Source organism: Sinohyriopsis cumingii, chromosome 13 (assembly GCF_028554795.1).
Source record: "Sinohyriopsis cumingii isolate HCF-2022 chromosome 13, ASM2855479v2, whole genome shotgun sequence".
Classification (NCBI taxonomy): domain Eukaryota; kingdom Metazoa; phylum Mollusca; class Bivalvia; order Unionida; family Unionidae; genus Sinohyriopsis; species Sinohyriopsis cumingii.
Window position 1 is genome coordinate 60,952,931 of NC_142973.1, and position 27,248 is coordinate 60,980,178.

The 27,248-nt window shown below is 35.2% G+C and overlaps 1 protein-coding gene across 2 annotated transcripts; it reads right to left on the reverse strand.

Moving 5' to 3' along the window:
* Positions 1–8,518: 8,518 nt before the first annotated feature.
* Positions 8,519–25,858, reverse strand: LOC149785678 (RNA-binding protein 1-like). 2 transcript variants are annotated; one of them, XR_016425441.1, is made up of 5 exons: positions 25,765–25,858; positions 19,316–19,540; positions 16,771–16,893; positions 12,916–13,345; positions 8,519–12,390 (listed from the first exon to the last, which is right to left on the reverse strand). XR_016425441.1 is itself a non-coding variant. In XM_089979509.1 (4 exons), exons 2-4 carry the CDS (start codon positions 19,522–19,524, stop codon positions 12,387–12,389), a joined length of 336 nt encoding a protein of 111 aa, XP_089835635.1. In that variant the 5' UTR covers positions 19,525–19,540; positions 25,765–25,858; the 3' UTR covers positions 8,519–12,386. The 2 variants fall into 2 exon arrangements, 1 of the variants encoding a protein (XP_089835635.1); XM_089979509.1 differs by lacking the exon at positions 12,916–13,345.
* Between the last annotated feature and the right edge of the window lie 1,390 nt (positions 25,859–27,248).

The window sequence follows — 27,248 nt, forward strand, 5'->3', positions numbered from 1 at the left end:
TTGTACTCACTCTTCTATGGATTTAAGCAAGACCAATTTCTAAAACCACACTGGTCGTTTTTGGATCACGTAAAGGAGTGTACGTTCTCCATTGTTCTCCAGACATAGGGGTAAGTGTTAAATTTACATTTTCATTTGATATGCAAAACTTATTCGGTTTGTAATGTCTTATCGCGTAATAATGCATTTATTACAATGCAGATTTAAAGTATTGAATTACAAGTAACTGTTAGAGGTTAAAGTATTATCATATATCTAGAGATTATACAGAAACTATTATTATGACCAATTTGGTTTTATTGTAGCTGTGTTTGAAGCTGATTCTGACTGTTATTGTAGACGACTGTTATTGTAGCTGATTGTGACTGTTGCTGTGATTGTGCCTATGAAGTGTGATTGTCAATGTGACTGTGAATATGACTAGAGCGGTCTGAAGCTGTCCGAAGCCATCTAAAGTTGCTTAGAGCTAACTGGAGTTTCCAGAACATTTAATGCTATGTGCTGTTGATACGTATGTATGTGCCATGGATGTAGACGTAGCAAATTGAAAAAGTGCTGTATGCTGTCTGTACGTGTAACGTATGACTGTCCTCGAGGATTCATAAAGGGTGCGAGCGGTCGATAAGAGTGTGGGCCAACCCAAGGAATCGTGCGACTGTACAAAGGGTCTAGAAGCATACATTTGGATCAATTGTTGTTCCATTGCATTTTTTATATTCATGAGATTATTCTGAATCTTCGTCATGTTCATAAGATTAATTTGAATCTTAGTTAAGATTATTTTGAATCTTAATAGAATTCATATTTGAGATTATGTGAATCTCTTATTGTGTAAAATACTGTTTGAAGCGTATGTGCATTCCATGAGGTTTGTTGGATCTGTACTTCATTTTGATTTAATATTTTTGGTTTATTTTCAATGTGTGAATGTTGTGTAGTAATTTGAGTAAATCATATGTTAAGAGCGTGAAAGAATCATTGTATTTTTACATCATATATTTTTCTTTATTAATTCATGCATAAATTTCCATCTTTCTCACATTGTGTTTGTCTTATTCATTTAGTCCAAAAACCCACTCAGTGTCTATTCTGCGACAAAAAGGATGGGTGGGAAACCAGTTGTATATAACATGGCCATAGGAACTTGTTACTGGTGTCTTATTTGGCTGCATGCAATTCACAGGTAAGTGGCATGAATTGCCGGTGTTGGGCTAAAAGGAACAGAAAGTGGGGGTTGTAAATCCACCCTTGACAGACTGCCGGGGAGAGAGCAATGTCTGCTAATTATGTAGACCATGGGTGAATTGACATCCACTCGGAATTGAGCAAGGCGTGGAATCGCAAGTTTAGTGTTTTGAAACAAAATGTCAGTAGTTGCTAAACCATCTTGTGGGAATTACATAAGTTAATTATAAGCTAATCCAACGCCATTCGAAATAGGCAGGAAACATTGTTATTCTGGGAATTACAAAGGGGCTTCGGACAGGAAGCTTTTAGGGACCGGGGGAGCTGTAGGAGACAGAGAAGGGAAATACCCTGGTACAGTTGGTCCCGAGTCTCTGGGAGACAAGAAAAGGAGAGAACGGAAGTGGAAGGGTGAAGGACGTGGTTGTTGGACTGATGGGGTACTTGGCACCAGTCAAGAAATACTACAGACGAGTAGAAACACAGGACAGGAGGAAAATCTATCACACTAAGTCAGATGATGAAATAGGCCATCACTTGGTAGAGTGAAAGACGAGTGGTAGGGTTTTGAATATTGAATTTCATTTGAGGAAGGACTATCTGTTATTGAATGGCATTAAATTTGTTGTTTATTTGAATTTCACCTTTTGTGTATTCAGTAATTTAACTGTTGGCATTGCTGACTGGGGGCTCGGAGCTTTGCATCTCTATCACTACTTCAATTTCTAACAAAAACGAGCCAGTGTGGGTCTTCTGTAATAATTAAAGATAATACTGGGAGCACCACACCCCAATCTAAGGTAGTCAACGAGACCTTTACAAGTTGAGTCCAACCACAAGCAACATACATCCTGATCTGCCGGATCATATATGCCAGCTGATCAGGGTCCGTTGTTCATTATACGGATTACTCCACACAAACTGGACAGACCTATCATGTGACTCGAGTATATACATAGAAAAAACTAAATGGGATTTCTTCCAAGCGTGAGGAAAGAACAAGTTTGATATGGCATCTGAAGATGTTGTGGCCGCCAAACAAGTTCCTTTCCCAACTTGGAACAAAGCACTTTTATGGTTCTGTATTTATTAAACATACCCATTTTATTCACAAATTCTTTTCAATTTATTTAATGTATACTTTTAAAAAATGAATTAAGCATTTGGCGTTTTATTAAAGCTATTGTACAACCCTCTGAAAAATCCCCATGTGACATGTAAGTGAGCCATGGCCAAGACATATAAAACACAGCTGAATAATTCAATGGTCTATCTACATTGCTAATATGACAATTTACTCTTTAGATCAGGTCCCCCAAGTGACCAAGTGGTCTAAAGCACTCTCCATTACGGATCAAGCCATCTCACCTGTCTGTGTGGGTTCGAGTCTTGGATTCGGCTAATGTGGGTATGTGAGAAAGCTTGCCAGTAGCTTCTCGTGGGTCGGTGGTTCTTTCCGGTGTTTTTCTCCACCATTAATACTGGCCGCCATGTATAGCCTATCATGTGGTGAAAAATGGCGTTAATCCCTACAACAACTCTTTAGATCTAAATGTTTCAAAAATTGTGTTTTGGAAAATATGAATGGATTTAAATTGCAGGTACAGGCAAGTGGATTTTTCCTTCTATAATGTAACTGGTTTTTGGACTAATAAGTGACCCTTTTTCTTACACCCTACTTACTAAATACACTACACTTCAAAACAAATTTCAGGGAAAATTTCACAGAATAGAAGGATTTGTTGTTGTTGTTGTTGTAGGGTTTAACGCCATTTTTCAGCACACGATAGGCTATACATGGCGGCCAGTATTAATGGTGGAGGAAGAACCCGGGAAAACACCGGAAAGAACCACCGACCCACGAGAAGCTACTGGCAAGCTTTCTCACATACCGACATTGGCTGAATCCGAGACTCGAACCCACGCAGACAGAGGTGAGATGGCAGTGATCCGTAACGGACAGCGCTTTAGACCACTCGGCCACTCGGGGCCCCCAGAATAGAAGGAATTAAATACATTCAATTTTATACAGAAAGCTCATTAATTTACAGTACTTTAAACTCTCTACTTTTGTTTTCAATACAGGAAATTATTGATGCATTGAACTTCAAGTGACAAGTTTATATTCTTAACAAAATGAAGATTCAGTCTATTTCTTACAAGCAGACTATTTTTAATAATCATTTGACATTTTTTAACAAGTCTAAATATTATTGTTCTATTTTACTTTTTATTTTCTACTTTAACAGTTGCAAAAATTTCAAATGTAAACATACAAGTCCCTGTCTGTGTCTCTGTGACGAAAATGTCCCAACAACATTCTAACAAAACGTAACTATTTAATTTGCATCTTATTCTAGTGATATGTCTATTGTGTTTCAAATGTTTGTCAGTTTTAACAAACTTGCTCCAAACAAATGTTTTACAAAAAGCAAATTCAGCTGACCATATTTTTACAAGTCTCAAGTTTTTGTGTGATCTTGGCATTTTAGATGATATCCTTTGTGGAATGTCTCTTCTCAGTATTGTCAGTACTGCACCTTGAAAAGAGATCAATGGGTTAATGATTCAGAAGTGTGTAATGAACCGAAGGCAGAATTTTGCAAAATCAGCACATGTTGGCCAGATGTCTTACTAGGAGTTACATAGTTCTGGATCTCTAAATTGGCTTCAAAGGTATTTAATCCTTGTGCAAGCGGGGCTTCTGCCGCAGGGCATATTCGGGCCGGATACCCTGTAGCACGCCAAGATGGTGTGAAAATACATAGACCCAGGTGGAAAGAACATAAAATGGTAGGCGTGTCGACTAATTAGGGATGAGAGAAGCTAGATCTTCCGCTTAGCGGGGCCAATACTTTAGGCGGGAAAATGCTTCATTCTTAGTCATAAACGCGCACAGACCCGTTAGTGAGCTGCTAATTCTCGGGGGAGAGACATGTATTGTCTTGTAAAGCAGGAAGCTTATGTTTAGGTAATTTTTAGTAAAAAGAAGGGAATTGAACTGGGTAAACAAGCTTCTCAAAGGAAGCTCCCAGTGTGCCGTGAGAGTCAGTGCTGAGATATTCCAGGGTGTAAGAAGTGATGACACCGAGAGAATAAGAAGGAAGCCGTGGAGACTTCCAGTGTGTACACAAGAGGCACAGTGTATAGAAGGAGGAAGAGCAAGGAAGAAGAGAAATTAGATGAGTACTTGGGAAAACTCACTGAATAGAAACTCTCACAATAGGACAGTAATTTCTATATGACGAAGTGAAGAGTAATGGGCATATGATCAACCCAGCCATTGTTGTATTATGATATATTGAGCTGAAGATTTATGTCCATGAAATTCTTGCATTGGTATATTAGATAAAATTGTTATTTATTCAACCTTGAGTCGTTATATTTAGAGTCGGAACTGCTGACTGGGGGCTCGTGAGTCATTAAATTAAATTTTAGGCCACACCTTCTGCAGTATTATTTATAATACTGTAGTGGATCAGTATTTTTTATGATACAGTAGCGGGGTTGTGACAAATTGTTTGTCCTTCAATTTCTTACATCTTTTTGTTTAAAGTTTGTTGCATAATTAGCAAACTTAACTGAAGATCAAATGCTGTTGCTTTAGTTCCTGTCCCTTTATTAACTGTCTATAGCTATGTTGTATGGAGGTGTGTGGTATCCCTGGTGGTACATTTGTAATGTATTGGTATTTTGGTAGTTTCCTTCAGTAAGGAACGTCTGGAAATTCCTGAGTAATTTTGTTACCAATTTAACATTTCCATTCTTTGTGACAAAATAATTCCAAAGAAATGTTACTACAGCAGTCCCCAATTTGAATGGTCTCCCTGACCAGCGGCCACCCGCTTCTTGTGTCTGGAATCCCTTGGCACTGACGAGTTTGTGTTGAAAAGTATCCCTCAAGAATGGCCATCTCTCTAACATGACCAGTGGCAGGCATATTAGTACATAAATGTAAAATGTTCCACTCACAAGCAGCCACTTTTTATTTCAAATGTGTCCAGAACCAATAATTAATTCATATCATGACCTAAGGTAAGTAATCAGATTATCTCTACCATCGATACACGTCTCCCAATGATGGGTTTCCGTTACTGAAAGTGTTGTCTAAAGTACACGAACACTAAGATTAATATTATAGCATTATCTATAAAAGCCGATGTTTACAGGAAATGGGCTAAACAATGTTATGAAAGAGTTTTGAGCATCACACATCTGTTGAGTTCTTCTCTTTGATGATTACAACTGGACATAATTGGCAAGATCAGAACATGGTCAGCATAGGCTAAAAATAGATTTTGTGGATCAACACTGAGAAATTAACCTTAAACAAAACAGGGTACCAGACAAACACGGTAAAATCATGTGACAATACACTGATTGATTTGTATTGAAAGCAATTTGTCCACTCTACAAAAGTTTTGACTGCATAATTAAATTGCATACAGTTAGCAACATCCGAATAATTCATTACCAAACATTAACATGTCATCACAAACATGGAGATGTATTATTTTAGAAAAAGTCCGTTATTCTACACGACGACAATGTCGTAACCAATAACATTATTTAGCAGTAGTGGGAAAATGGAGCAAATGGAAAGAGAATTATGCCAGTACTAAGATTTAAATGACGTTCTTGAATGGCTTTGCAGTGAGCATGACAATACCTGCTCACATACAGAATAGGAACTATTAATGTATATTCAGTTGAACTAAGTCTATTCTTATGACAAGAAGTACTTTTTAACAATTAATGTTACTTTTAAATTAAGATATTAAATGCTTTGACGTATGTAGCTTTCTTACCATGTACATTACATATACTTCTCATAAAAAATGTAGTCCCCCTCTGCAAAGGACACCAGTCTTATAAGGCCACTTTCCTGGTGCAGAAGGGGCGGCTGTATAAGAGCGGGACCACTGTATTTTCTGTATAAATTAGTTGTATCAGTCAAAAATTTAGCAAATTGGAAATATATTTATAAATCTCTTATAACATCTGACACATGTCAAACATACCAACATGGTGCCCAACTTGGATGACGTGAAAAAATTCCAGTTTTAAAAAAAGTATCATTTCATTATTTATCAAAGTGCTAAGCACATATATTCCTTTTTTAAACCAAGAATCATCCTAGCATTTTCAGGAGAGCAGTCGTTTCTGTTTGAATGTAATTACTAAACATTTTCTAGTTTGTTGGGCCAGCGATTGTTATGTTTACTGGATTGCTCTGATAAACATTTTGTCCCTGGTGTTAGTATTCCTTCCTATTATATCAACTAGCTTAGTAATGTCAACACACTGCATTTTACTGGTGTTAGTATCCCACTTAAAAGTTTCCCTTCCTATTATATCAACTAGCTAAGTAATGTCAACACACTGCATTTTACTGGTGTTAGTATCCCACTTAAAAGTTTCCCTTCCTATTATATCATCTAGCTAAGTAATGTCAACACACTGCATTTTACTGGTGTTAGTATCCCACTTAAAAGTTTCCCTTCCTATTATATCAACTAGCTTAGTAATGTCAACACACTGCATTTTACTGGTGTTAGTATCCCACTTAAAAGTTTCCCTTCCTATTATATCAACTAGCTTAGTAATGTCAACACACTGCATTTTACTGGTGTTAGTATCCCACTTAAAAGTTTCCCTTCCTATTATATCAACTAGCTTAGTAATGTCAACACACTGCATTTTACTGGTGTTAGTATCCCACTTAAAAGTTTCCCTTCCTATTATATCAACTAGCTAAGTAATGTCAACACACTGCATTTTACTGGTGTTAGTATCCCACTTAAAAGTTTCCCTTCCTATTATATCAACTAGCTTAGTAATGTCAACACACTGCATTTTACTGGTGTTAGTATCCCACTTAAAAGTTTCCCTTCCTATTATATCAACTAGCTAAGTAATGTCAACACACTGCATTTTACTGGTGTTAGTATCCCACTTAAAAGTTTCCCTTCCTATTATATCAACTAGCTAAGTAATGTCAACACACTGCATTTTACTGGTGTTAGTATCCCACTTAAAAGTTTCCCTTCCTATTATATCAACTAGCTAAGTAATGTCAACACACTGCATTTTACTGGTGTTAGTATCCCACTTAAAAGTTTCCCTTCCTATTATATCAACTAGCTTAGTAATGTCAACACACTGCATTTTACTGGTGTTAGTATCCCACTTAAAAGTTTCCCTTCCTATTATATCATCAGCTTAGTAATGTTAACACACTGCATTTTACTGGTTGTCAACTATAGTGTAAACTTAATCATCTCTCAATTAGGTACAGCTTTAAGATGACAACTTATACAACAGTTAATATACACACAGTAAATTTGTCTATTTTAAGTATGAGGTACTGACCATTTAGTCTTCTGTGGTACAAATTTTTTTTGGTACCCAGCTAAAGTGTTGCAACTATTAGGTTTTGATTTATGGTACAAACCAACCAGTTTCAATAAAAAAAAACATGTAGGCATCAATTTAAGTCTAATTAAACAGGGTTAACGTTTTCTCCAAATGTGGACACATTTCCAACCATACCTTGAGTATTTACATGACTTGCAAGAGTCTTTCACACACAGTCTGGAATAGTAAAACTTTTAATACAAGCTTTCAGTGGCAAAGAACTTGGTCTCTCCCTCTCTGTCATGCTTGGTGTCACTATGCACACAAGCTTTATCTAAGAAATCACTGTCAAACATTGTCCAAAATAATGACGTCAATCTCAACTCTAATTTCTCGGAGGTATATACTGTCAAATGCTCATTAACTCCTTGCAACATAAGGTACTCTCCATTATACCCAGCAGCAAAAGCAGCCATTTTCACCCAATATGACAACATTTCTTAAAATTACAAATGTGTTGACAACTTTGAATAATTTAAAATGCATAGCAATAAATCATTCCAAACACTTTAAAGTGGACCATTATTGATTATTTCAAGTTAAAAAAGTAGTTCCAGGCTGGGTGTATATACAAAAACATGGACTGAACACGTGTCAAATGCCAGATTAGCAGTGTAAGAATAAATGGTATGAAAGTAATTATACTGCTTTCCACTTTCATGCTTTCTGAGAATTTTCTGTGGTTCATCACCTTTCTTTTAACATCTTTTCAACTGTAATACAGGCATTCAATTGAACACAACAAATGTCTTGTATTTGGGAGAAATATTATACAATATATTCAATGCTTTTTTTAAAACCTGTTACCATAATAACCAAGCTTTTTGCAGTAAATTTCAACAAAATTAATGTTTTGACCTAAATTACTACATAATATTTGAGACCATCTTTGTAAAAGAAAGAAAAAGACACAGAATATACAGAAAAAATGTATTCATTTTGTGTTGAAACTTTACATCACTAAAAACAAAAATTTATGCTTATAATTAGTTGAACTTGATAAATCTAAAATTCTTGTTTTCTCAAACATAAATTGAGAAACTTCAAGGCATGACAGATTTGACAAAAAAGCTCAATATAAAAGAATCTTTAAAAATATGCAATTTTGACATATTTACAATTTCTATTATGTTTGGTTCCCATGGCAGCCAACTAAGTCACTGCTTCCATGCTGAATTACAGAAAATGCCATACCCATCTATAAAGAATTAATACTGTACAAGATGTAAGTTCGTAAGAGCTGCCACATTACTAAATTCTGTGCAGGTCAACATCTAAAATGATGCAAAGAAAAGGGTAGAGTGAAAACCCAATATCCATATGACCATGTGTTCTGGAGGAGTAGCAACAATATTTTCAAGCTGGCCACCTTGGCAGCCATGTTTAATGTCAAATCATCTATACCCTGAGAAACCTGGAATAACATGTTGGTTCAGTTTCATGACAATTTCCCCAGCAACTTCAAGAGGAAGAGTGGTAACAAATTTATGCCAACGGATTGATCGATGCTTGATGAACAATGGACAACAAGCTGCCGCATAAGCTCGCCTGGTCTTTGACCAGCAGAGCCGATATATGTTCTTGTCATTGTTGTGGGGTTTAACGCCATTTTTCAGCACAAGATAGGCCATACATGGCGGCCAGTATTAATAGCAGAGGAAGAACCCGGGAAAACCCAAGAAAGAACCACTGACCCACAAGAAGCTACTGGCAAGCTTTCTCACATACCCACATATGCCAAACCCACGCAGATAGAGGTGAGATGGCAGTGATCCGTAATGGTGAGATCTTTAGACCACTTGGCCATTCGAGGACCCACCGATAAATGAATGATTATGTAATGGGTCCAACATGTGTGACTACAAAAACACTATTATACATGCTAAAAATAAGCAGGAGATCAATCACCTGGTTGATAAGTGCCTAAAGCCAAACGTGAGAACAGCTGGCCAAAAAAATCTAGGTAGGTAATATGCTTTCTGTTGCAATTTCTTCCAATAATGACGATTTCACATGTTAAGAAAACAACTCTTTCAACAACAAAAAAGGTATCTTCAGTCATATGATAACACATCATCATTTGTCCAATACTGAAAGGTCCCTATGAACAGAAGCTTTTACTTTTTAACAATTTTGTTCCATTTTCAGTAACAGTTCCTTCATGCTAGAATACTGTCTCTTGAATTTGGTCAAAAGTGGTATTGTAGGTTTAGAAGAAAAGTTTAAACAGCAATTGCTGATGATTGCACAACAGATGCAGAACCACATCATAAGCTCACATGACCTTACGGCCAGGTGAGCAAATAAAGCAAAATTGATCAAAATGAATTAAGTAATATATTCAAGATGTATGACTTTAAATTCACTATTCGTATGTACTAAATAAAACAAAACTTGTCAAAATGAATCAACACTGCAATCAGTCACTATATGCCTTTTACATGTACCTACCGGTAAGAAGGGTGGCTAATTGCAGAACTAGTAACCATACATTTCAAATTTCTCTTTACTGATAGTAAATAGATATATTGGATAGATTTATAAAAAAATACTTATTTATAAAACTGTGAAAGGAGAAGGCATCTCAACTGAGAAAATCAGTTTTCATTTTGTATTTTTAACTTTTAAAATTAAGAATTGCCTCTATATACTACAGTACCTGCATCAGGATACACTTTTTAAAAATCAAAAATTGCTGGAACTGTGTAATAGTATGCATATCTAGGTATATAACTCTGAACTTAGCACGAATGTTTTTATACATAAAAATCTTTGCCCCAAAATACTTTGTTAAGAGTTATAAATGTATGACATTCAGATTTCACATATTTATTCTGTACAGAAAGCTTTGCTGAATTGTAATTCATAATGCTTGACACTAACACAAAGTGTAGACTTTTATATACTTATCAAATGAACAGGAAAAGTTACAACAATTGATTTAATAAAAAAATGCCCCAACCTTTAATGAACCTCCCTTCTTACCGAGCCACTACCTTTAGTATTGGTGGTTGCAATAAACTTTACACAAATATGTTTTAGACATCTGACACAAAAAATTAGTTTATTCATAATCTGACATAAAAGATTAGGATAATTAACAGACCATTACACCAATTTCTATAACACCCCACTGCCAATGATAAAATGCATAACAATACTGCCGATCATTTTACTGTGCACTGATACTTGCTAATATTATAAGTCTTATGACTGGACATATCCCTGAACAAACTAAGCCTTGCACTTTATCTTCATTGGAACTGCAAGTAATAAATATGTAGTGCAACAACAGATTGTCAGAATTAAGTAATGCAGGATCATAATTTTTGATCAAATAATACAATACTATGGCAACATCAAGAACATATTAAACAGAGCGAGCAGTTAAAAATGTCATTGGTACAAGCACACCAATTTAGGGTGGAAAGTAGAGTCACGGAAGTTTTATTTATAGCAAGTTACAGTGTTTCCTGTATATTCACTGTACATTTTGCCGATTATTAAATTTTTTAGATTTTTTGTTGCAAATATGCCTAATTAATCACCTTTTTTAAAACATGCCATGCCATTTAAACATTATTTATAATACAGAAAACAATATTTGTTTATATATTCTGACATGCTCTTCATTAATAACAGTTACATAAAGAACACTGAGGGTCCATCTTTCTGTTATTAATGAATAGCAAGGTCCAATGCAAAGTGATCTTTTCTTTTCAACAAAACTTATGATACATGTACCAATGCAATATTTTGGGAAATTGCAAGGATAATTCTAAAATTGGCTTTTGAATTGTCAAGAATGTTGATCTGAACCCAGGTTTTTTTTTTTATTAAAAAAGTTTAAATTCTATTTCAGGAGGATTACATCACACAGCCAAGACCCACATTTATCAAAGATCTCAATTTAAAATTTGGACCCTCAAAAAAATTTACCTATTGTAGGGTTAACTTAAAAGACAAATGTCCATCATTAAATATTCTCTGATTTGTCCTATTTAAAAATAAGTAATTTGTATGCCCATGGAATTGATGGAGGAGGCTTGTAGTGTTAGCTATGTCCATCAATCCCATTATATCACATCATGATTTGTCCTGTTTGTCACATATTTTGTTTCTCCTCAATAACTTCTGAAGAACTTCAAGGACTGAACCAAATTCAGGATGAGGCTTTAAATAAGGAAAAGTTCAATTCCCAACATATTTCAACAAAATTAAGTGGACTTATAGCCTATTGTGCTGATTGGGCATCAGTGTCATCTGGACACATTTCAAGTCTGTTTTCTCAAAAATTATTGTCGAGGAAATTGGAATTAGGAGGACAAATTACTAAGTTTGATACAATTGTCGAGGAAATTGGAATTAGGAGGACAAATTACTAAGTTTGATACAATTGTCGAGGAAATTGGAATTAGGAGGAAAAATTACTAAGTTTGATACAACAGGAATTTCATGTACATATAAGATGCAGGTTCAATTAATTTTAACTTCCATGAATGAGCAACATTTAATTTTTTTATAACAGAATTTCTAGTCTGAATCTTTCTGTCCATTTAAACTGGAATCATGACTGGTTGGATAATATTTTCTTCTCTTTGCAAAATATCTTGCAATTTCTCTTCCTCCTTGTTGCTATTACATGGCACAATAAATTTGCTGTCTATTTATGAGCTTGGTCATGCATCTGAACCAAGGCAGTGACTGTAAATGGGGCATTAATGAAACAACCAGCTCACATTCAGGCAAATCTATGCCTTCCTCAGCAACCGAAGTGGCAACAACTATCTGAAATGGGATATTAAAAAGTATTAAATAAATAATTCAATAAATATCTAATACTTTTGGCAAAGAGACTGATTAATAAACTCATGTAGAAATCATTTGTAAAACAACTAAGTAAGAATCTAAATCAGAAAATTGTTCAGGTAAAACAAGCTTCTGAGAAAGATGCTATTTATCAATAGTACATGTACTTATTGAGAAGAACTGGTTCAAATCAAATATTGTAATAAATATGTCTTTAATAACCGAAGCCCTTTTAAAGCTGATTAAAGTGGTCCCTCACTATAAAGTCCCTCCAAATACTGTATACCCCTTATAATAAAGATATGGTATTGGATCCTATTCAATTTGTTAAATTTTGTTCCATCATTGCTACTTAGTTTACTTCACTTTCTTTTAGTTATTGGATCATTAGAACCAATTATATTGTGATCTCAAATTACTTAGTCAATTTTTGTGTTTTAATGCACTAAAAGGAGACAACTTTATCAGAACGTCCCTCGTTATACATGTAATTCTTGAACACACCTTTGTTGCAGCATTATAGTTACCACTGTTTGGAATAAAAAGGAAGAATAAAGATGACTGATGTTTCATAACATGCAGTGCGACGACTGGGGTTGTGAAGCTAGTAGTAGTAGTAGTAGTAGAGGGCATTGAAGTGTAGCTAGCTGGTTTCTTTTTTTTTTCACTGTTGTTGGTGAAGTACATGCATATTGATGGCTGGGATTGAGCAGAGAAGTACAAGTAGCTGTGGCGATGCACACCGTTGGCTGACAGCTGAAGAACTTGTTCCATTCCAGCTCTATGTATGTTCATCCTGTTGATTCATTCAGCAATGACTGCATGTATCTAAAGACTGGTCAGCTGACAATGACCAAGTAAAACTGACTGGCCAGAAACTTGTGCATCAAAGCAAGTGATGGGCATTAGCTAATGCACCTTCAGATGATGACTACTGAAAAGCAACACAAATAGGGAGATTTGGGACTGAGAAATCTTTAACATGAAAATCAAAGATGATAGAAAGCTGACAAAGATATCCTCAGGAGTTAAGTGTGTAAAAACATTGAAGTATCTGGAGTACAGAAATCAACAAAGGGTACACTTTTGGGTTATATATTATGATGGAAACCTGAAAACACAAAAAAAAATCACATAATGACATTTGGAACAAATGAAGAAGATCAGGCAGTTTAATAAGATGAAAATATTTGTATAAAAGTCCTAGTTGTATGGAAAATGATACATGTACAGCGCACAAAGAAAACAACTTTCAGACACAAGCCCAGGGCTGGTGAAAAAAATCACAAGCCTGGACTTGTATTCCACAAGCCCTGAATTGAATTGCATGTGCTCAAAAGGGCCCTATTATTTTACCAGTATTAGTCACACAATGTACTTTTTAAATAGGAAAAGAAATAAAAGAAAATCATGTTAAGCTGACTTGTGTATTTATTCAGAGTTATTTCACGTAAAGCAATCTTTTCCTCCAGATCCTGATGTCAACCACTGTCCAACTGCTCTATCAAGATCCTCCTTATTCAGTGCATCAGCAGTGTTTATGTTCCTTAGTATCTGAAGTCTTGCTTTTTACAGTATCTCTTTGCACTTTTAATGTTATTCATATGTGCCCTTAGTATTTTTAACCAGTGTTATATTACTTACTCAAGTGTTTCTGTCAAAATCATTTTTAATAGGTCTTTCCCTTATATCTCACCTCTGCAAATGGAAAGGCTGATTTGTAATCAAGACTCATGGATTACCTTTGCTCCCTTTTTAAATTATAATGCCTCAAAATACATGCCACACCTGGACTAAACTCTCCAGATTAAAACAATATATGGTAATCAATTTACAGGTTGTTGAGTACAGACGTTAGCCTTAATCCTATTACCCAGCCATGCATCACTGCACCAGTTGCAATGACCGCTATAATGGTTCCAGTCCCCAAAAGACTGGCACTCACTGGGTTCCATAATGTTTGGACAGAATGAGCAAAAATGTTTTTTTAAATCTATTATTTAAAAAGAACTTAATTTGCAAAAGCAGTAGATTTCACCTAAAAAAATGGCATATGAGATAGACAGCATTAAAACATTTTGTCCTACCCCCTGTATGTTATAGCCAAGTGAACAATACTTATAGGTATTCTGGACATGTTCACCATTTGCAGGTTACATGCTTCACTTTGTACACAAAGTTTATAAGTTTCAATTGAAGTATGGTAAATAAACAATCTTCAAAAAGATATGGGTCCCTATTTGGTTTTCTGAGCTCTCGGACTACCCAGCAAAGGTGAGGAAGTTTGCATTTGGTATTGAATTATTAGGTTTGAAGCCAACACCATCATAATGTATAACAAGAGCCCCTCAAAGGAACTGATGCTTTGTTGAACAAAAAGAATTTTCCAGTAATCCAAGATAAGCCAGTTTCTTATTTTTAACTTCAGCGTGTCAAAACTATGATGTTCTTGAACAATAACAAACACTTTTGAGTGGTCATATTAAATTACAATTAGCAATAGTTTCTGAACCCCATGTCAATATAACCATTTCTTCTGGAATAGTTATAAATGATCAGTGGCATATCAAATATCCAATTAGCATCATTTTTCAAGACCAACTAGACACCGAAGTCTTCTAGTGAGAACCCTGTGTCTGTATGTTTAGAAGGTGATGGATGTCACCAATGCTGCTGCCCTGGCAGCCATACTGGATGTCAAATCTGAACCATTTTCATTTAGGAGCAAATAGACAGGAAAGAAGTTCCCATAAAAACCCCATGCCAATATGACCATCCATTCTGGAGTAGTAGCAATAAAAAGTCTTTCCAGATGGCAATCATGGTGGCCATACTGGATGACAAATCAGTACCATTTTCATTTAGGAACAAATTGACATGATAAAAAGTATTCTGGTGAAAACCCTATGTTGATACAACTTTCTGTTCAAAAGAAGTAATAATAACAATCCATTCAAAACTGCTGCCACACTGGATGTCAGACTGGCATTACTTTCATTTAGAACCAACTAAACATAACAAAAGCCAATGTCAATATGACTGTACAGGATAAGTAACAATAAGAATCTTCTCAAGATGGCTGATAAAGCAGCAAAATTTTCATTTAGGACCAGCAATACACTGGGATGAATATGTGTATAAAGTGTAATGGCAATTCTCTAAGTTGATGGATGAAGGAAAACAGGCCCTACCATAAGCTCTTTTAGTCTAGTACCACTTGAGTTAATAATAAAAACACATTCTGTATGAAAATAAATTATTCCAACATGCTGACCACTAGATCGAAGTTTTATGACCATATCATTCTCAATGGGAATTATCAAGTATTGCAATATCCTGCCTCTCTGCTTGCTTTTAACACTGGTATTTGCAGATAATGCAAAACCAGTTATGGAACCAGTATCACATGTTACTTTTTCCTCGGCTAGTTTAAAAAGCACAAAGTCCAAGTGGGCATGCTATCTGCTTACTTTGGTAGTTGTCATTATGTCATTTATCTTCTTTCATAGACACTATATATCAGATCATTCCAAAGATGTCACCCAAACCATGGAAACCTGACACTAGATTCACAACTTAGAAATGTGTTCACAGCCCCATCCTGAACGTAAAAGCCCTTACATAGCATTGTATGGATAATTAATATGTGCATTTTGCTTTGGGCCACACCAGTTAAGTCATAACTTGAAAAAAAAAAGAGTTACCCACCCATGGTAGCTCAGTGATCAAGGCAACTGACTTGTCACTAGAAAGTTGTAGGTTCAAATCCCACCATCAAATCAATCTGGATCCTCATTATTATGTGTGGACTGAACAACTTGTAAATGATCTTGACAACAGAACCCTACATACCAAATCAGATCATAATATGACCTCTGGAGTACTAGCAGGCTAAGCCCTCTCAAATGCAAAATCACCTCAATGTGCAATGACATCAACTCTTGGTCTTGATGATAGAATATTAAATGGAAAGTCTGATAAAAATCTGACAAAAACTATGGTATCTAGAGTGTTCACAAGACCAGCCAATCAAATGCAAAATCACACCATTAATTAGTGTGGGCGATGCTCGTCCGAGGTCTTGATGATAAAAGTGTACATACCAAATCAGATTCTTGTAAAAATGAAACATTTAGTCTTCACAAGCAAGTGTTGATGGACATCTCTCGGATGTCCAGTTGACAAAAGACAATACCATAAACTCATCTGGCTTTTGGACTGGTGAACAAAAATTTGTACTATCAAATTATCATACTGAAATCAGTTTTGCGTGGCAACTGGTGCAGGATCTCTATTATATGGATGGAGCAAGGGATAGTGCAAACCAACACTACTGAGGAATACTCTTAAGAATTTTACCTGGATGACCTACGCTGCCTGTCATATGAACCACCTCCACGCCTGGAAGATGGAGATCCTCGCGAGCCCCTTCTTGATTTACCATTTGACATCTCCACCCTTACTCTGGATCCATTGATTCGTCTGCAACAGAAAGAAGGATACTCAAGTGCATTGTAGTTGAAGCTTAGATCACAATACCTTTTGAACATCACTTTACAAAAGCTATTTAAATAGCTGCACAATGCAGTCATATACCTTATCCAGAGTATTCCTAAAGGCACATATGGTAAATTTGTTATTCTGTAAGATGGAATGAAAATGCAAGATCCCATGGAGATCATATTAAAGAATGGCTAAAAGGCCTGCTAACGGGTATCTGGGCATTTGGGTACCTGCCAGATGATAACAATGCAGGTAATAAAATAAGCTCCATGTTCTGTTGCAACCTTTAATATATTTCACAAACTGTGCTATCAAAGTGTTGCATATAGAGTCCAAGCTTAGTTTCTACATAAGCATTCACATGACAGTGCGGCCAAGAAAGGATGTTTACAAGGAGTAGACAAAAACTATTTACTATACAATGATGAATGTTTTCAGAACTTCATCAAACAATTTTGGAGTCTGTACCAGATGACATTTGCATTATTCATCTTGTATTTCTTTTATTTCAGTTTTGTCAACCGTTTGTATATTTACTCCAAGTTTTGATTTTAACAAAATACAAAATGAACACTTTTTGTTTACACTTCGACGAATACACAATTACATGCAATTTCCCTTTCATTTGGTACATGGGTAACTGATCATTATGATCGATGGGTACCCGGTAGATGTTTATTAAAATTTTGACAGCCCTACTGGATGTTAATAACCATTTTAAGTGCCTGCAAAATGCTTTGATCTTGGAACTGCAGAGGTTTAAATTGCATGCAGGGCAGATCAAATCTCAATGTCCCAGACTGGACAAAGTAAAGTTGCTGATCTGAGACAAGTGCTTTTTTTGCCATTTAATAACTCAAGCAAGAACTAATTTTCATTCTTTGATCATTTTCTTCATCTACCTTCATCTGGTCATTTATACCTTTTAGGCATTCTGAGTGTTTTAAATGCTTAAATCTACCTCTCCATTTATTTATTCAAATCCTTTGATGTATGTCACCTACCTTATGTGGTCACTGACAACTGTCACCTGTGCACTTGGTTCTCTTTACCACTTGACTGCATAATTAGTCTAAGCAATCAACTTAACAACCAATTGTAACATTTCAAACAAAGCAAACTTTGTATGATTAGTATACAGTGGACTTGGTAACTGTGTTTACTCAACTTAGACATTCAATGTAGATCACCCATCGTGTTCAGTTAAGCAAATCAATGCAATGAAACCAATGAAAGGCACTTTACTGATGTTAGTGTCTGTTTCCTTTGTTTCCTTTACACAGTAATGATTCTTTAATTATGATTATACAGAAGATCAATGGTCACTGTGTGGTATTGCATCTAATGCGAAACAATGATGTAAAAAAGGACACGTCTTTGTTTTTTTTGTAAACAACATAACTGTATATTACACCAAGTGAGGTGATCTGTATTATGTGGGTAAAATGAGTTTACTGCACATTAGTTTCACAAGGAAAGTAATAACAAAGATTCAGAAAAGGAAAATTAACACAAAAAGCAGAGGATAAAACATAGTGCTCTGAGACTGAGGTAACTACTTCTCCAAAATAATAATGTCATACAACAATGTCCTGACTTTGTGGCAGCAAAAAATGTCAAACATGGCAGAACCAAAATTACAATTATGACAAAACTAAGAGGCAAAGAAATATTCAGCCATATTGGGTAGATAATTACCTACAACTTAAATTTAGTGACTCTGAAAGAGAGATGTCTTGCAGACACTGCAAACAATATCCCGAACTGACACAGGCTGAAAATTCATGAAGTTATTTATCAATGGAAACAACAAATTTAGGATAGAACCAATTAAGGCAAGTGACAGTCATGAGCTTCACAAAATAAAGACTGCAACATGTAATATATACCTTTATACACAATACTGTGATGAATTTCTTGATGGATTGTCAATAGTCCTCAGGATGAACAGATATTCTGTGAGAGGTATTAGATATGATGTACATCATATCAGAGAAAGCAACAAAAGCTTAAACAACTGTAGCCACCTAGTGTTGCAGGGAGATAAGGGAAAGGACCAGGTGAAGTTTGTTCACTTTGTGAGTAAGGAATACAGATGGGAAAGACAAATTATTGTCATTCTGCAATTAATTACGAATTCAAAAGGCAGTGGAGCATCTTCCGAATGTTTATGTGACCTGGAAATGCAAATAAAAAATAATAATGTCATAAAAAAAAATTATTCTTGTTCTCTCTTCAAATGTATGCAAGTAAATGAAATTTGGAACAAATTAAGTTTCTGAAACTCCTTGTCCGGTACAAATGGACGAAAAAATCTGATCAGCACTGACATGGCTAGTCCAGATACATTACACAAATAATACTCATTACAAAAATCCAATTACTGTATGCAGAGACTTACGTTCCATCAAGTGCCCTGCATGCATCCTCTGCATCACGAGGATCCTCAAACTCTACAAATGCAAAGCCAGGTGGGTTTCTAGCCACCCACACATTCTTAAGTCGTCCATATCGGCTAAATACATCTTCCAACTCTTGTTTAGCTACTCCATAGCCAAGGTCACCAACATAAACCTTGCAGTCAAGCTTCCAGTCCCTTGGTTTACTCATTGTGTATTAAAAGATCCTGCAATGAAGTGCAATGAGAATTATTATAACTAAATTTGTGTTCATGAAACACACACTCCTCTACAGTGACCTAAATGCCATACTTAAACAGACATATATATTCAGGGGTCAAGATAGACTTGAATTTTTAGGGAAAAGTGACTTTTTTTTGACAGAACAGGGATAAGTGAAAGCATAACAGAATAATAATAATAATAAGGACTTTGTATAGCACCTAATCTTTAGAAGCTCTATGTGCTTTACAACATTAGATAACACCTATAAGATAAAAAAACATAATAATATTATTACAAAAACAAACAACATGAAATTAGAAAAACATTAAAAAAATAAATAACATGCTGAGAATATTTCAGGTAGGAAACATTATTAGGTCTTTAAGTTTGTTCTTGCAGTCGAAATAAGTGAGTTTTGAGAGCCCTCTTGAATGTGATCACTGTGTCTTTGTGTCTAAGTTCTGGGGGCAATTCATTCCACGTTGCTGGGCCCTGGTATGCAAAAGAACGCTGTCCATATGACTTTGTTTTCATAGTGGGAATAATGAGTACATGATTGTCATAAGAGGAGTGTAATTATCTTGCTGGTGTGTACACATGGGTGAAGTCGGATAGGTATGTTGGACTAGAGTCCAACAGTGAAATGAAGCACAGAGAACAAATTTTGTGTTTGATTCTGGATCGAATGGATAGCCAGTGTAGGGTACAGAGCAGCGGGGATGTGTGCTCTGATCGTGGTACTCTAAGTATGATCCGAGCAGCTGTGTTTTGAACTTTGTGAAGTTTCTGGAATAGATATTGAGATGAACCAGACAGAACTGAGTTACAATAGTCCAGTCTTGAAAGTACTAATGAACACACAAGTGTTTTAGTGGCATCAACTGAATAATGGAAGCAAAGCAAGATACCCAATATATCTATATTTATACACAACAAAACACAGATCCAGTTAAGTTTTTATTTATAATTATACTGTTTGCCTAGGGGGACTGTCTGCTGCTAAATATGAAACTGTTTTGGTTCATTCTTTCAGTGAGTGATTCATCTGCTACTGAATGGCACAATGTGGTTGTACAGAGGTCACAGCTGGTCTGTGAAACTCACTTACAGAATGTTATGGATAACCCTTGAGTAAAGTTTCTTCAGTGGAAACTGAAGGAGCCCAGCGAAGACTGGGCTGTTCAATGAAGCCTGGGATGACAGAGGCAACTGTGTGGGCTTAACTCAATGGTTTAGTTTGAATATACCATGTAGTGCTGACATTAGATTGGGTAAATAAATGGAATGGAATGAAATGAAGTTAATGCCCAAAGAAAACATGCAGCAGATGTTGTCCCCCAAGAATGTAATAGTGGGGAAGCCTTCAGTGTTCAGTGAAGAAAAAGAGAAGAAAAAAAATATGTTTATACAGTATCAAGAAACATCATGTAATTACTCCCTCTATATATAGTGCATGTATGTGTGTGTTTTTAGTCTTTGAGTTATGCCCTCTATTTCTCAGTAAGCATATCTGCATTTAACACTGGTTTTAAGCAATATTTTACTTTCAAGAAGAAACTTTCTGAATTGTATGTATATTATAAACACATTTTGTACACATACATCATATTCATATGCAGTGTATTTTGGTCACATGACTTAAGAGCACTGTACAAGCTATACATTGTAATGAAATTTAACAGATAGGTGCGTGTGTGTGTGTTATTTGGAATTTAACTTTAACTTTTAAAAAAATTCAGTCACACCATTATATCTGCAGTGTGGCAGGTTATTGTGATGTTTAGCACTGAGGCATCATGCCACAGACATGTGGCTTGTCCCACCCATTCATATTATCCTGAAAACAGACAGACCAGTCCTAACACTGACCTCTTAATGCTGAGCGCCTAATGAGGCAGCTGTTAGTACCATTGTTAGAAGTCTCTGAGATGACTCAGCCAGGGTTTGAACCCATGACCTCCTGCAACAGAGGCGGAGGCTCTAACCATAAGGCCTACAGAGCAATCTTAACTCATAGGAGTAACTAGATTACAGTATTGTAACTGCAAGTTAGTAAAAATGCTTAATCAATTACCCTTAAACAAGAATTCCTTTTTTTACTTTATGAAAGTTCCCTATAAAATGGCAGTTGAAAAAATGTTTTAAACTTGTCTGCAACATGTACATGAAAGCAAATGCACACATCTTCATACCATTTTGTTCGTCTTAATTTCTTTGTTGCAGATGCATCGCTGCCCCACCCTGTTTTTTCCCCCAACAAAAATGAGTGAAAACAACTTTGACCTTACACTGCTTCGACAACATGGCATTGTCCCATACGCTGAGACCTACATGAATGTACTTTTATGCGAAATATTGAATAACAATATTTAGACTGCTTTCTATCAGTTGAATATTTTTCTAAATATATCTGCCCAAATGTTTATGAAAACAATCTAACAAAGTGGTACTTCCCAAAAACTGCAATGTCGGTCATTATTTACCCACCTAACAGATTCACCTCCTGTTTCAATCTAAAGAAAATAATGTTCACATACCAGTTAAAATCTTCAGGTCACCAATTCTGTTCTTAAAACAAAAATTGCTATTTACATATTATTGTTTAAGTTTCTAAATACAAATTTTTATGTTTTTATCATCAAATGATAACTTGTGGAAATTGGACAGAGATAGCTGCTATAACTAGAGATATATATATAACACATCTCTGGTATAACTTACTTGGGAAGGGACTAATGATCAATCAGCTATCAAAACACATGCCTCTGAATGTGCAAGAGTTATTTTTATCAGCGCAGTTGAAATCAGCACCAGCTATTTGATGTCGTGATGCCTACATTTTGCCTTGAGGTACAAATAAACACTATAAATAATTGGCTATGGCAAGGGAGTATCTCAAAACATGCACTTCTAAAAAAATTACAGGGAGAAATCACTTTTGCTTTCCTAACAGAAAAAAGCGAACTTTTCATTTTTTTAAGCCAACTTCGTTGCAAATTCCTCCTGCTAGCGTGACCCCTGTGTGTGTATATATGTAGTGTTTTATCTACAAATGGCTTCATGCAAGTCATTTGACTCATCAAGGCAAAAAAAAAGTCAAAATCCAGATCTACGAGTCTTATTCAAGCTTATGATTAGTCTTCAGTAGTTTTTTTTAAAAATGCACACAACAAAAATATTAGTTATATACCTAATGTGACTAAAGCCAATAAGGCAATTCCTTTGCCATAAGCATTTAAACATTCTATATTTATTGAAAATCTTGTTGATGGTTTCATGTCATCAGAAATAATCTAAGCATATATGACAAGGCATTTGTTTCCTACGTCAGTGCTTCCATCTGCCAATGCTATCACAAATGGCGAATTTTGCATGTCACATATAAGACTGTCCTCAACAACATTTGATAGTCTTTCTAGTAACTCTAATAGATAATAGCCAAATCATACTGAATGGCAAAATTCTTCAAAATGCCAATGGAATCAATTTATCCAGCCATTAAGTCATGTATTAAATTTTGAAGACATCTGTATTTTAAAAAAGGGATGTCTTCTACATTCAGCCAATATACACACTTAAGTAGCACTTTCAATGCTATGTCATGTTTGGAAGAATGTTTTGTAAAACTGCATTCAAATCTTCCTGGTGTTGTGGACCTTCAATTAGCAGTTTGTGTTCTGGCAACCCAGCATGCCTTGTCAATGTACTGTTTCGAAAGTTATTGGTTTTTTTTGCACATTTTGGTCATGGAGTTTTTTTTAAAGCCTCTGTACATATACGGCAAAACATAAAGGCATCTTCACTGTCACATTCTTCACTCGACTTAACTTCTTTCAAAAACATAACCAGCTGTATATTTTCAACCTTTGCTGCACAAAATTACATTTTATCTTACGAGTAACCGATACCTCATCTTTGGATGAAGGCTCCACTGGTTCGATAACAATACTATTATCATCAGTCGGTCGTAAATGTGGTCCAATAGATAATTTATTTTAGATCTATTTTAATTATTTTGACTTTGATGCCATTTTCAGTCAAACGCTGATAGTATTTTGGAACAAAGCAAGGCATATGGACAATTGAGCAAATGGAAATTGTTGCTTCGTTGAGTGACAAAGGTTGGGCATAACATAATTGTTTCTTGTGAGAATCACTTTAAAATCACGTTTATTTCCTGCATCTTTCTTGGGTGTGGTGTGTGTGATTTGGATTTTTAACATAGCTTTTAAAAAAATTCAATCATATCGCTACGATGTCTGCAGTGTGGCAGTTTATAGTGATGTCTAGCACTGGGGAATCATGTCGCATGATGTCCCACCCAGTCACATTATCCTGACACCAGGCCGACCAGTCCTAACACTAACCTCTTAATGCTGAGCACCAAGCGAGACAGGTGTTAGTACCATTTTTGTAACTCATTGCTATGACTCTGCCAGGGATGGAACCTGAGACCTCACGCATCCAAGGTGTACACTCTAACCACTAGGCCACTGGAGCGGTCTTCTTGGGTGTGGTAATTATATGATTCTAGCATCCGGTTGCTACAAATACTGTAACAGTTACAAGTCACGTAAGGCTTGCTCCATGCTCCATACTCAGTTGTAACCCTATTTATACTGAAAACATTAGTGTAAGAAATTGATGTGCGCATATTTTCCTGTTCGGGAGAGTTGTAACCGGGCCATTAAGTCGGACCAAACCATTGTTTTGTGTTAATCAGTAAAATATAACATTGGGATGCGTCAATTTACATACCAGCGAAGATTTATGTGCATCAAATTGGAAATGTCTGCATGGTTGATGCATGACGCATGGGTAGATAAAACACTATATAAATAAACACACACACAGTTAAAAATTAATCAACTGGTCATACAACCTTAGTACTGACTTCTGTTTTGAATTTATGATGCACATGCAAAAAGCAGCATAACCCCAAAGTAGGAGCAAATGCATCACAACTGTCCTGTGCACTAGTCAGTTCCCAGTGATATTGGCTTTGCTGTATGGTTAAGACATGTTGCTCGACTTGCCCTGGGGTGATGCTACTTTCCATGAATGCAGCAGTAATTTAAATCCATCGACAATATCTGATGATACACAGGTGTTCTGTTCTGACAGGGATAAATACCAAAAAACAAGAGTACTGAAGGAATCAATACCTTGGCTCAAAAGAAGGATTATACTTTCTTTCTGCATACAAAGGTTGGTCAAAATAAATGTAATAATTAGCAGTATGTGGCATATAAATCTGCCTGAATAACAAAGCTGATGCTCCAGCATAAACTATCTTAGAATTTTTTTCTCCGCCACTAGACATGTCAGAAAAATAAGCGGAGAGCAACTTGTTGGTCAATGTTCAACCTAACTATACATAGACAACAACCTAACTGCATATGGACAATTTTTTAAAATGTACAGTCGAAATTACCCTAAGAAACATTAGCTCACTGGAGCTAATATACTGACTGTAAAAGAATAATATAACAATTTAAATCAAGTCAGACATGTACTTACCATCATGTTTTTACATGAAAAGGTTCTACCCTCTCATCAATTACATAGAATGTTAAAATACACATGAATAACAACTGAACACACACACAAGATATTCCCTGTCCCCAATTTATATCCAAATGAAATTCAATTAAGTAATTTTAATGAACATAATGTACTCTACATTTACATGCAGTTTTAAAGTTAATTTAATGGCTTGACAATCCATCCTTATGATACCATTTACATGCATACCGATTTTATATATACAAGGACAAGGACTGATTATGCAAATCATACAAGCACACATATACAATAAGGGTTAATACATCAAAAGTGTACAATTAATAAATGTATGTTTAGAATGGAAGGAAAATCTATCCATAACCATACGTAATCGAAACAAGCCAGTATTTGAGCAATCAATAGCTACAAATATGAAAAAGCATGTTGACCCGAAACCAAAATATCAACACTTTATCTTGGGGATATTTTTTTTACATCGTTCCGTGCTCAAAATATTCAGATGAGAGAACACAATACAAACAAAAATGGTTTCTCCAAATTCGGACGCGAAACCCACCCCACTTGACAATGGACATTTTCATGTTTTTTGCAGATATTTCCATTAAGCTGGTTAATACTTATTTTAAAGGTTATAAACCATCACATCAAGCAATCAACAAATAATTGTAAGAAAGTATGCTGATATGCATCTGAAAATTACCGAGATTTTCGATACAATATATATAAATAATTTCCTCCTTGTTCTTCCTTTACGCAAGTTAATATTCAAAGGGCTGAAAGTCATAGCACATTCTGATTGGTTGAAAATTATTATCGTCGAGAATTCACCAAATCGCGATATTCTCAAATTTTCCATGTGCTCTTGCACAATTTTAAGATTACGCGTATGCTATACATGTTGACAAAGCTACGTTTTAAGTTTTGAAAAAACATTTTCATTTTCATGTTGTGAAAATAGCGAAGACAACATAAATTGATTACTGATGAAACAGTGATTACTGAGTGAGAAAATGTATTATATAATGCTACTTTACTAACCTTACAGTAAAATGTTCTCCTTTTCTAAATTCAGAATGTTTCATTTGGAACTAAAAACTTACATAATTGTATACACATATAAAACATGTATACAATAATACAATTTTTTATCATTATTTTTTTTCCAATTTTTATTTTCTCCCTCAAGAAATATGGCCCTACCCTTGAATTTCATTATAGGCTTGATGAGCTATTTCAAGACAAATCTGGTTATACTGGTTAAAGTAGAACAGACATTCAACTTGATTTATATATGTATAAAAACAATAATACACCATCTTGAATAATGGGCAGTTGTATGGATTTCAAGCACATCTGAAGAGATATATTCTTAATTTTTATAATGTTTAATGAAGAACAGTAAAATGTTTGGAATGATCAAAACTTAGGACTGTCTATTGAAACTGCATGGCCTTCTAACATTAGAATATATAAAAAATATAAAATAAAATGGACCTGATTCAAGAATATGAAACATTAAATGCTTTTGACAAACAGGCCATCACTCTGAAAACTAATATTACCACCAGCATTCAATAACTTGTGTGGGTTAAAATATGAAAACCATGTCAACCTTCATACAAATATTTTGTTCACTGTGATTAATTATCCTCTACTCAAAACAAGATTTTCAAAGTTTTTTTACAAAACTGTTTGATGGTCTGATTAATACAGGTCAATCCCTTACATAATGAGAATATCCAAATTAAGTCAACAAAGATTTGAATTAATAATTAGCCCAGGAAACATAAGGAAACTCATATACTGATACTTGTGGTAATAATAATAATAATAAGTAATCTGAATAATCATTATTTTTATATTTTTTTAAATCTTGAATTTACTCTCAAATATGTACAAGTTTTATTGCTGCGTTAAGTCATCTTGTCCCCTGCCTCTCTTTGGTCTTCTTTTGCATCAGGAATGTGACTTATAGTGAAAGTCACATAGTGTAAATGGTGTCATCTGGTGAAATTTTTTGCTTAGGTCATAGATCAACATTTTGACTAAATTGACAATATTATTGCATTTGAAGAGTTCATTTAGACTGACAATGCTTTTGTAATGAAACTAGTTTAGATAGAAATCATCCTTTTACCAGCAAAATCAAACTCTGTTGTTCTTCTCTGTCTTGACCACTCATAT

Coding starts and splice junctions, on each gene's coding strand:
- LOC149785678 (XM_089979509.1), bottom strand. CDS start 19,524: ATGAGTAAACCAAGGGACTGGAAGCTTGACTGCAAGGTTTATGTTGGT. Junction 16,894..19,315: donor TGCAGGGCACTTGATGGAAC/GTAAGTCTCTGC, acceptor TTTCTGTTGCAG/ACGAATCAATGGATCCAGAG.